The sequence below is a fragment of the Lipotes vexillifer genome, unplaced genomic scaffold (assembly GCF_000442215.2).
Source record: "Lipotes vexillifer unplaced genomic scaffold, Lipotes_vexillifer_v1.1 scaffold397, whole genome shotgun sequence".
Lineage (NCBI taxonomy): Eukaryota > Metazoa > Chordata > Mammalia > Artiodactyla > Lipotidae > Lipotes > Lipotes vexillifer.
This window is the reverse complement of record NW_006772681.1, coordinates 4180391-4192893: the sequence shown is the minus strand read 5'-3', so window position 1 is coordinate 4192893 and position 12503 is coordinate 4180391. Positions and strand designations below refer to the sequence as shown.

The window sequence follows — 12503 nt, the reverse complement described above, 5'->3', positions numbered from 1 at the left end:
TCCTTTGCCCTACAGTTAACAGCTCAGTCTTTCGTCACATTTCATAACAATAGTTACAGTTTTCTTTTCCACTCAAGTCCTATGTATACCCTGATCAGATTGAGACAGTTTTTGTATCCTGAATGCATTGCTTTAAGCCTCTTTAGAAATATAAGACATCTCCTAGAGCAGATACTTCTGCAGGAGAAATCTCATCCGCTGTGTGTCACCCTCAGTATAACATTTCTTGACTTTATTCCTAAATTCTTTTGGTATCTGCTTTATATACTGACATGTTTATTTGTCTCAGCTCTGTAATATCGTCATATAAGAGAAGAAGACAAATACAGGATTAAAAAACAAGGGTAGGGCTTCCCTGGTGGCGCAGTGGTTGAGAGTCTGCCTGCCGATGCAGGGGACACAGGTTTGTGCCCCGGTCCGGGAAGATCCCACATGCTGCGGAGTGGCTGGGCCCGTGAGCCGTGGCCGCTGAGCCTGCGCGTCCGGAGCCTGTGCTCCGCAACGGGAGAGGCCACAACAGTGAGAGGCCCGTGTACCGCAAGAAACAAATAAAAAAAAACAAAGCTATTCATACATGTAGCATATCAGCTTTTTAATTTTATATTTAAGTTGGGAGCAGAGAGTGGACCAGCATGGACGAGTTTACTATGTAGATCATATTGAAAAAAGAACAACGTGGGATAGACCAGAACCTCTACCTCCTGGGTAAGTGTCTGTATTGAAGAAGAAAAAAAGTATTTATTCAGAACTATAGATTATATCTATACAAAAATCTTCCCTACCTTCCTAGTTTTCCTCTTCTGTCGATCTTGTCTCTCTCTACTTTGTTTTATGATAGGTGCAGACTAAAAAGAAGAGAGTCAGGGAATTGATTGACCATGATGAATGACTTTCCTTTTCACTCATTTCTGACCTAAAGAAAGATTCCGATTCCTTTGTGAACCTGGCTCAAACTGCAGGGTTTTAATTTTAGCTTTTTTTTTTTTAACTGTATAAGAATTATAGCCCCTATCCTATATATGGTAAAGTTCATACTATAAAAAACTAATATATAATAGTGAAGTCATTGCAAGACAGTTGGGGAAATATTAATATATTAATAATAAATGAGGATATATTAATAGAATGTGTTAAGCATTTAACATTTATATTATATAAAATAATTGGAATAAAAAATATTTTCATTTGAGGGAAGTCAGTAGCAAATCTGGGGAAATATTTAATCTTGCTACTAATCTTAAATACACACCTAAAAAAAAAAAAGTACAGTGTTGGTGAGACTGTAGAGGAACTTTACCTCATAACATTGCTAGTGGTAGAGTATAAATTAGTTACAACCCTCACAGAAAGGGTATATAACCATAATAATACCCATACCCTTAGTAACCTTTTCCAGGTAATTCATCCTAAAGAAATAATGCAAAGGAAGAAAAAAATTTTTGATATATAAATGGTATTTATTATTTTACTACAGTTGGCGCTCCAATATTGGAGGGGAAATATTGGCGGGGGGGAAATTCCAAGATGTTTCAAAAGACAAAATTTTGAATTTTGAAAATTGAATTTCCCAAGCCCTGGCAACTATTTACATAACACTTTATTGACAGCTGTTTACGCAGCATTTACATTATATTAGGTATTACAAGTAATCTAGAGATGATTAAAGTATACTGGATGATGTGCCTGGTTATATGCAAATACTATGCCATTTTATATGAGGGACTTGAGTATCTGAGGAGTGTTCTGGAACCAATTCTGTATTTGTAATATTAGACTAGTAGGCATAACCCTAAATAATCAACCAGGTAGACATCACCAAGTTATTCTATCAACGTTTACTTGATAAGTTATGTACCCATTTGAAATGATAAATAAGTTAGTTGTATTCTTGTGAAAAAGGGCTTTTTCTGACATCTGTGAAAACCACCCTCTCTCCCCCTCCTTCTGTGTGTGTGTGTGTCTGTGTGTGTATGTTTCTGTCCCTGTTAGGACTGCAACAGTCAAAACAACATTTGAAAGAAAGAAAATGAGAGGTTTTATCTTAATGATTGTTTGAGACTTAATCAGTAAGATACATTCTGTTTTAAAAACTTGACTGATACACCTTAACATTTAAGAAAGAAATTTTTACACACATTCCTCTTAAGTTCAATTATAGACCATTTAAAATATATAAAATAGGGCTTCCCTGGTGGTGCAGTGGTTGAGAGTCCACCTGCCGATGCAGGGGACACGGGTTCGTGCCCCGGTCCGGGAAGATTCCACATGCCGCGGAGCGGCTGGGCCCGTGAGCCATGGCCACTGAGCCTGCATGTCTGGAGCCTGTGCTCCGCAACGGGAGAGGCCACAACAGTGAGAGGCCCGTGTACCGCAAAAAAAAAAAAAATATATATATATATATTTATATATATGTATGTATGTATATATGCATATATATATATACATATATATATGTGTATATATATATATAAAATAAAACACTTCAGGTAAATCAAAAGTAATGTTGCAAGGGAAAATCTTACCAAACCTGTACCAGGGCTAAAATGAAGTCCTGTTTAATTCTTATCTGTTTCATGAGTATTTGTTGAATCCAGTTGTTTTTGTCCTGATTTAGCTGGGAACGGCGGGTTGACAACATGGGACGTATTTATTATGTTGACCATTTCACAAGAACAACGACGTGGCAGAGGCCAACATTGGAATCCGTCCGGAACTATGAACAGTGGCAGCTCCAACGTAGTCAGCTTCAAGGAGCTATGCAGCAATTTAACCAGAGGTTCATTTATGGGGTGAGCATATGTACTTGCATTATAAACTTAATGAGTGTTTGATTTTTAACCTTTTCTTGCATATGAAATGTAAAGCACTAAAAAGAAAGTACAAGTAGGATGGCAACCCAGTTGTTGCTGGTTGATAAATTATTATTTTTAGACCTTGTTTCCAGTATTCTGTGTAGGTGATTTATTCTTTTCTTTTTCAAAATTCTGGAAGTTCAACCTCCTTTGCTTTGTTACTGTCGAAAATAAAAAAGAAGTTAGGACAACTTAAACTTCATTTATGAAAGAATAGTAAAAATAAATCCAAGCAGTTTAAAAAGAAAACAGTTCTGAATTTAATACTGCCTAACTTAGCAGAACATTAGATGGCTTGGGTCTAATAGCACCTGACTCAATTGTAGTGAACTACTGATAGAATTGAATCATTTTGTAACATATAAACGTAAAATTTATGCAATAATTATTTGGTGCTGTGGGAGACTAAAGAAATTTGATTCCTTATAGGATGATGTTAAATATATTATTATGACTTTAAAACCATATTATCTTTGGTATCAAAACATCTTATTTCTGGAAATGGTTTAAATTTTACATAAACCAGCTCTCCAAGAGTTCAAGAGAAGCTGACCCTCTCCATTGCCATCTCTTCTCTTCTACTACCAGCAGTATCATCCCTGTTAGAATCCATAAGAGTAAATTCCTATTCTCACTAGGCATTACCTTTTTTTGCCTTTTCTCCATATTTGTTTCTTGGACCTCATCATCATAATAATCACTCACTGATAAATGATAAATGCACCTTTATCAGCAGCTTTCCCTTCACTACCTGGTTATGACTAAAATAACTTTCTTTCACGCAACAGTTTTTCTTGCCACCTTCTGTCACAGCAGAAGATAGCTGTCACTATCTTCCCCTTCCCAGTGGTTTTAGAGTTGAAATTAATTTTTGTCTCATCTGCTTTACCGTTTTCGTTTTATTTTCTCCAGTGCTGTTTTACATCTTCCTTTCTTTCTAAATTATAATCACCTTTGGTATGCCTGGCCAAATTTCTTTTAGGTTTGAATACATAGCTTGCCTGCCTTCTTAAAAGCTAGTTTCCACATAGGTGTCCAGTGGAAAGAGCATGGGCTTTGGAGTCAGATACATCTGGGTTCAAATCCTGGTTCCACAGTTACTTTCTCTATATGACTTTGAGTAAGTTACTTAACCTCATCAAGACTCATTTACTTTATCTGTACAATAGATCCATATATAAAATTACCTCAGAGGGTTCTTTTTTTTTGAGGATTCTGTAAAATAAAGTTCCTAATATGTTTGGCACATACTGGTTACATAGAAATGTTAGTTTTCATCTTTTCTCTCCCTCATATCCACAATTGCAAATGTGCACTTTATGTCACTTTTATAATACATGATCTTTTTTTAATACATTTATTTATTCATTTATTTAATTTTTGGCTGCATTGGGTCTTTGCTGCTGCACACGGGTTTTCTCTAGTTACTGAGCGCAGGGGCTACTCTTTGTTGCAGTGCATGGGCTTCTCATTGTGGTGGCTTCAGTAATTGTGGCACACGGGCTTCAGTAATTGTGGCTCACGGGCTCTAGAGTGCAGGCTCAGTAGTTGTGGCCCATGGGCTTAGTTGCTTCGTGGCATGTGGGATCTTCCCAGACCAGGGCTTGAACCCGTGTCCCCTGCATTGGCAGGTGGATTCTTAACCACTGCACCACCAGGGAAGCCCCTATAATATATGATCTTTTATTTATTTTTATTTTCATTGAAGTATAGTTGGTTTAGGATATTATATTAGTTTCAGGTGTACAACATAGTGATTCAAATTTTTATAGATTATATTCCATTTAAAGTTGTTATAAAATAGTGACTGTATTTCCTGTGCTATACAATATATTCGTTGTAGCTTATTTATTTTGTACGTAGTAGTTTGTAGCCCTTAATCCCCTACCCCTATCTTGCCCCTCCCCCTTTCCCTCTTCCCACTGGTAACTACTAGTTCTCTATATCTGTGAGTCTTTTTCTATTTTGTTCATTCATTTGTTTTAGTTTTTAGATTCCATATATAAGTGATAACATACAATATTAGTCTTTCTCTGACTTATTTCACTAAGCATAATACCCTCCAGTTTCATCCATGTTGTTGCAAATGGCAAAATATCCTTTTTTTGGCTGAGTAGTATTCCATTGTGTATATATACCACATATTCTTTAGCCATTCATCTGTTGATGGATACTTTTTTTACTTCCATATCTTTCTTGGCTATTGTAAATAAAGCTGCTATGAACATGGGGGTGCATGTATCTTTTTGAATTAGTGTTTTTGTTTTCTTCAGATATATATATCCAGGAGTGGGATTGCTGGATCATATGGTAGTTCTGTTTTTGGTCTTTTTTTTTTTTTGGCCGCACCATGTGGCATGCAGGATCTTAGTTCCCTGAGCAGAGATTGAACCCGTGCCCCCTGCAGTGGAAGCACGAAGAAGTCTTAACCACTGGACCACCAGGGAAGTCCCTGCTTTTAGTATTTTGAGGAACCTCCATACTGTATTCCAAAGTAGCTACACCAATTTACATTTCTACCAATAGTGTACAGGATTCCCTTTTTCTTTACATCCTCACCAACATTTGTTTTGTGATGTTTTCAATGATAACCTTTCTGATGAGTGTGAGGTGATATCTCATTTGTGGTTTTGATTAGTAATGTTGAGCATCTTTTCATGTGCCTGTTGGCCATCTGTTTGTCTAGAACATGACCTTTAAAAACACTCTTTTTAAAGACAGATTTAGCAGATTCTTGGAGCACCTACAGTGTGTATTGCTTTATTGTAAACTTGACCAATTAAATACTCAGTCTTTGGAACTTTTCTAGAATTGCAGCTTTTACTCATCAACCATTTTCTTTTCTTTTTTTTTTTTCTTCTATCCAAATTCTTACTCTCTGCTCTTGTTATAGAGTGGTTCTAAATTATAAAGAACTTAAACAGCCTATTTTAGTTATGAACTGAATTGAACATTCTTAATACCAGCTACTTAAAAAGTGGTGGGGTGTTGCTGATAAAGTCTGTTTATTGGGTAGATGCAGTGGCCTTTGTTCTGACCGTGGTTACAGGGGCAGTAGATGCTCATACACCTAGCTTTTTTTTTTTTTTTTTTTTTTCCCGGTACGCGGGCCTCTCATTGTTGTGGCCTCTCCCGTTGCGGAGCACAGGCTTCGGACGCACAGGCTCAGCGGCCATGGCTCACGGGCCCAGCCGCTCTGCGGCATGTGGGATCTTCCTGGACTGGGGCACGAACCCGTGTCCCCTGCATCGGCAGGCCGACTCTCAACCACTGCGCCACCAGGGAAGCCCTACACCTAGCATTTTTAACCTCAGAATGGATAATGGATCACCATGTAATGGCTCTGGCCCATGGTTTCATTGTGCCTGTACCCCCCACCTTATCTGTCCAGGGAGAGCCTGTGGGATAGGCTTGGGTCTTAGAAAATTATCAGAACAGATTGTCATACGCCAAACTACTCCGACCTGTTCTGTAACCAGGGTTCAAACCTTGTGTAGTGTTTCTCCTTGGTTATCCTGTTTTCATTATTGTGTCTGTCAGGAGGAGGAAGGCCATTGCTTGACAGGTCTGTCTTCCAAGAGCTTTTAAATGAGAACTGGAATATCTCTCATATGCTTTTAAAACTTTTTTTTTTTTTTGCGGTATGCGGGCCTCTCACTGTTGTGGCCTCTTCCGTTGCGGAGCACAGGCTCCGGACGCACAGGCTCAGCGGTCACAGCTCACGGGCCCAGCCGTTCCGCGGCATGTGGGATCCTCCTGGACCGAGACACGAACCCACGTCGCCTGCATCGGCAGGCAGACTCTCAACCACTGCGCTACCAGGGAAGCCCTATGTGTATGGATTTAACAGTGTTTACTTTTACCACTTATACTTCTATTTAAAACAAGGGTAGCAGACTGAAAGCATTTCCTCTAATATCAGGAACAAGATAAGGATGTCCATTCTCACTACTATTATTCAACATAGTTTTGGAAGTCCTAGCCATGGCAATCAGAGAAGAAAAAGAAACAAAAAAAAATCAAAATTTGAAAAGAAGAAGTAAATCTATCACTGTTTGCAGATGTCATAATGCTATACATAGAAAATCCTAACCAGAAAAACGCTAGAGCTCATCAATGAATTTGTAAAGTTGCAGAATATAAAATTAATACACAGAAACTTCTTTAATTCCTAGACAGTAACAATGAAAGATCAGTAAGAGAAATCAAGGAAACAATCCCATTTACCACTGCACCAAAAAGAATAAAGTACCTAGGAATAAACCTACCTAAGAAAGCAAAAGTCCTGTACTCAGAAAACCATAAAACTTTGATGAAAGAAATCAAAGATGACACAAACAGATGGAGAGATATACCATGTTCTTGGATTGGAAGAATCAATATTGTAAAAATGACTATACTACCCAAGGCAATCTACAAATTCAATGTAATACCTATCAAATTAACAATGCCATTTTTCACACTACTAGAAGAGTAAAGTTTTAAATTTGTATGGAAAAACAAAAGACCCTGAATAGCCAAAGTAATCATGAGAAAGAAAAATGGAGCTGGAGGAATCAGGGTCCCTGACTTCAGACTATACTAAAAAGCCACATTCATAAAAACAGTATGATACTAATATATATTAAAAAAAAAAAAAAGAAATATAGATCAGTGGAACACAATAGTAAGTCCAGTGATAAACCCAGGCACCTATGGTCACCTAATCTATGACAACAGAGACAAGAGTATACAATGGGGAAAAGTCAGTCTCTTCATAAGTAGTGCTGGAAAAACTGGACAGCTACATGTAAAATAATGAACTTAGAACATTCTCTAACACGATACACAAAAATAAACCCAAAATAGATTAAAGACCTGAATGTAAGACCAGATACTGTAAAATTCTTAGAGGAAAACATAGGCAGAACTCTCTCTGACATAAATCACAACAAGATCTTTGTTGATCCACCTCCTAAAGTAATGAAAATAAAAACAAATGTAAACAAATGAGATCTAATGAAACTTGAAGGCTTTGGTACAGCAAAGGAAACCATAAACAAAACAAAAAGACAACCCTCAGAATGGAAGACAATATTTGCAAATGAAACAAGCAAAGGAGTAATCTCCAAAATACTCAAACAGCTCATGAAACACAATATCAAAAAAAAAAAAAAAACAATCAAAAAATGGGTTGAAATTCTAAATAGACATTTCTTCAAAGAAGACATATAGATGGCCAAAAAGCACATGAAAATATGCTCAACATCACTAATTATTAGAGAAATGCAAATAGAAACTAAAATGATATATCATCTCACACTGGTCTAAATGGCCATCATCAAAAAATCTACAAACAATAAATGCTAGAGAGGGTGTGGATAGAAGGAGGCCCTCTACAGTGTTGGTGGGAATGGGAATTGATACAGCCACCATGAAGAACAGTATGGAAGTTCCTTGAAAAACTAAAAATAGAACTACAGTATGACCCAGCAATCCCACTACTGGACATATACCAGGAGAAAACCATAATTCAAAAAAATACATGCACCCCAATGTTCATTGCAGCACTATTTATTGTAGCCAGACATGGAAACAACCTAAATGTCCATCAACCGAAGTTGCGGAGCACAGGCTTCGGACGCACAGGCTCAGCGGCCATGGCTCACGGGCCCAGCCGCTCTGCGGCATGTGGGATCTTCCTGGACTGGGGCACGAACCCGTGTCCCCTGCATCGGCAGGCCGACTCTCAACCACTGCGCCACCAGGGAAGCCCTACACCTAGCATTTTTAACCTCAGAATGGATAATGGATCACCATGTAATGGCTCTGGCCCATGGTTTCATTGTGCCTGTACCCCCCACCTTATCTGTCCAGGGAGAGCCTGTGGGATAGGCTTGGGTCTTAGAAAATTATCAGAACAGATTGTCATACGCCAAACTACTCCGACCTGTTCTGTAACCAGGGTTCAAACCTTGTGTAGTGTTTCTCCTTGGTTATCCTGTTTTCATTATTGTGTCTGTCAGGAGGAGGAAGGCCATTGCTTGACAGGTCTGTCTTCCAAGAGCTTTTAAATGAGAACTGGAATATCTCTCATATGCTTTTAAAACTTTTTTTTTTTTTTGCGGTATGCGGGCCTCTCACTGTTGTGGCCTCTTCCGTTGCGGAGCACAGGCTCCGGACGCACAGGCTCAGCGGTCACAGCTCACGGGCCCAGCCGTTCCGCGGCATGTGGGATCCTCCTGGACCGAGACACGAACCCACGTCGCCTGCATCGGCAGGTGGACTCTCAGCCACAGCGCCACCAGGGAAGCCCGCTTTTAAAACTTTTTCAGTCAGTTAACCTAGTTGCTGTAATAAGTCATTGACATGGGGGTGGGGGTTGGGCAGGAAAAGACTGACAGTGGGGGAAACTGCTATAAATTTAGACTAAACCAAATGCAGTATGATGACTTTGTTTGGATTCTGATTTGACCCAGTAAGCAACCAGAGACATTTAATTAGGGATTGTGTATTAGATGATAAAATTAACATAGATTCTTTGCTAGGTGTGATAATGATATTGTGGTTGTATAAGAAAATGTTCACAAATTTTAGAAAGGCATACTAAAATGCATAGGAGTGAAATGATGACTGATTTTTTTTTGCTTCAGCAAAGAATATGGAAGAAAAATAAAGAAATGTGGCAGTTTTGGTAATTGTTGAATCTCGTTGCTGGGTATATGGGGTGCACTGTCTTATTTTACTTGTGAGTTTTTTTTCCATAATTTTTTTTTTGAAGCAGTTAGTCTGTTATTTATTTGCCTTATCTTACTTAAAGGAGAAAGGGCTTAACCACATCTTACTGAAAGACCACAAAGTATCCCCCACTTCATTATACATTTAAACTAAAACACAGTTATTAACCCTTCACACTACATACTCAGTATGACTTCTGCTTCTCTTTTTCCAGTGGTTGACTCCTACTTTCCTTTTATCTAACCAAACCTCTCTCTCCACCAATGTGATAATTTCAAACAAATTTAAGAAGTTTTCTATACAGTTCTAGGCTTGTCAACTCCTTCCAACTGGAATTCTTTTCTTTTACTCATCTGACAGCCTGTTCTTCCTGCTCCCCCAGCTGTCTTCTCACAATTCGTCGTATATATACCATGTCCTGTATATGATCCTCTATTTTTGAGTTATAAATACAAAGTTTTTCTTAGCCAGCTGATGACTCTGAGTACTGTTACTTATAAGTGACTCTTGGGAGATTTATGTATTTCTCTAATTTACTGATTTGGAGCTAAAGAAGGGGAAAAAATGGTCATTTGGGTGTAAAATTACTTGTAATATTTGAATTTCAAATAGTTTCAAATGTTAAATAATGTTGACAAAGTTTTTTTCTTCATGAGAGTGCATTGGCTTTTATTCTTGACTGTGTCATACTTCTCTAAGATGTGAACTCTGTAAAGTATGTTGTGTTGCACATGGCCAGGGAAAGGCATATCAGAATTCATAAGCCTGCTCTCAAGTTATCTGTTTAAGTTGTTCATTATTTCACCATTTTGGGGGTTGTTTTTTTTAGAATCAAGACTTGTTTGCTACATCACAAAATAAAGAATTTGATCCCCTGGGTCCCCTGCCACCTGGATGGGGTAAGTCACATGGATTTTTAAATTGAATTCAGTTATTTTAACAATTAGATATTTATGGATGGATGATAGACCCTGCGCTTGCTTGAGTGAAGTGAATATCTGGAAAGCTTTTGGGGTGTGTTGGTTTAATTCAAGTGCCAAATAGGCATTTAATTTCCCAAAAGTTCTAAGTTACTCTTCTAAAATATAAAAATATTTTGCCCACTCAGCATAAGAAGAAATGGATTATGATACACATGAAAATCTGGATGGACCTCAAGGGCATTATGCTTAGTGAAAAAAATCCATTTCAAAATATTGTATACTGTGTTATTCAATTTATATAACATTCTCAAAATGACAAAACTATAGAGATGAGAAATAGATTAGTAGTTGCCAGGAGACAGAGCCACTGGTAGGTGGTTATAAATATAGGAGGTAACGTAAGTGGTTCTTATGTAGTGGTGGAACAGTTCTATATCTTGGACCGTGGTGGTGATTACACAAATGTGTACATGGAATAAAAGTGCATAGAACTGTATATTTATATAAATGAATTCAAACTTTAAAAATTAGTGAAAATTGAATAAAGTTTGTAGTCAACAGTAATGTACCAGTGTCAATTTTCTGATTTTGATATTGTGCTATAGCTACATAAAATGTCACCATTGGAGGAAACTGGTTGAAGGGATATATGAGATTCTTTGAACAATTTTTGCAGTATGCTGTAATACTTATTTCAAAATAAAAAGCTTTAAAGATTATTTTGATCATATTGGTGCTTTGAAAACACAGTTCAGAGGTTGATTGAGTTGATGTTATCAGAAAGAACAGTGGAAGTGGGGGAACATATTGGGGTGGTGACTGTGTCCTGCATGAGCATGCTCTGTTATCAAGTATCTTAGTTATTAAAACTTTTTATAGACTTTAAGATGAGCCTGCTCTACCAGATTATTTTATATCCGTTATATAAGTCATAGAGCTGTAGCAAGTTTCCAGAGTAAACACGGCAATATAGAAACAGTTTTGCACAGAAGAGAAAGAGAATGTAGAAAGTGCAAAACAGCAAAGTAAAGCCATTTATGGAACCAGTTGAAGTTTTATCTTCAAGAGCTGCAGATATTTCAGAAAGTGATATTTCTAGATAGTCTTGTTGGAAACATCAGTTTCTAAGATAGATTGCTCTAACGTTACTTTATTTAGGAATGGAGGGGAAAAAATTGATGTCAAGGTCACATGAATCTGGGCAATAAATGATACTGGCTGTGTAAGCCTGCTTTTCAGTTACCCCATTGCCCTTAAAGTTATTTATCCCTAGCATTCCTAGGAGTCAAAGAAGTAAAAAAATATAATACTTCATAGTTATAACTATTATTGTCACTAGCTTGTAGCAAAGGGAAGGCATATGAAAGTTGTGAATTTCTGTCTTTACCAGTGTCTGGTAGTTTAGTAAGGAGTCTTTTGGATCTGTGGGAGCCTTGTAATGGACAGTTTATTATTGCTATGAAGTACTTCAGAAGAAGGGATGTTGTTCTTTTGAGGCATATTGAACTAGACCTGCTTGGTTGCATTCCCAGACAGGGATGGTCTTCTCAGCTTTATTTCTAGAGTTGTTTTATGTTTGTGTTACAGAGGAGAAACGATATACCTGTAGGTCGTGTATTCATCCTCTTAATTTTAGTGCAGAAAAACCATGACCTGATTGGCTTTTGTTAGAAATACAAACTATTTTGCTCCTTCTCCAGGGCATCTGTTAAGAAAAATTGTTTCTCGCTCATAGAAGCATGAATTGCAGGCTATGTTGCCTTTATTTGTAAAGCTTTTCCTGCAAATCTGGTCCTTGTCTTCTGTATTTATTATTATTCTCAACATCAGTATTTCTGTTTTACTTTAGCCAACAACACCTCCATAAAATACTGCCTCTAGAGGCCCAATTCCAGCTTATGTATGTTATCAGAATTTTGCCTTGGTTATTTTACATTCTGCTTATTTTTAGGTTTCATACTCCTGAAGTTGAAGTGCAACCCCTCCCCCTTCTTAAATGAGTTCACGATCA

General features: G+C 37.6%; 1 protein-coding gene across 2 annotated transcripts in view; it reads left to right on the top strand.

Moving 5' to 3' along the window:
* ITCH (itchy E3 ubiquitin protein ligase) overlaps window positions 1-12503 on the top strand; it is a 124141-nt gene that overhangs the window by 80041 nt on the left and 31597 nt on the right. For both annotated transcript variants that reach the window (XM_007447800.1, XM_007447799.1), the window contains 3 exons: window positions 610-705; window positions 2615-2789; window positions 10399-10468. In XM_007447800.1, the coding sequence (XP_007447862.1) occupies window positions 610-705; window positions 2615-2789; window positions 10399-10468 (341 nt within the window). The remainder of the gene's footprint in view (window positions 1-609; window positions 706-2614; window positions 2790-10398; window positions 10469-12503) is intronic.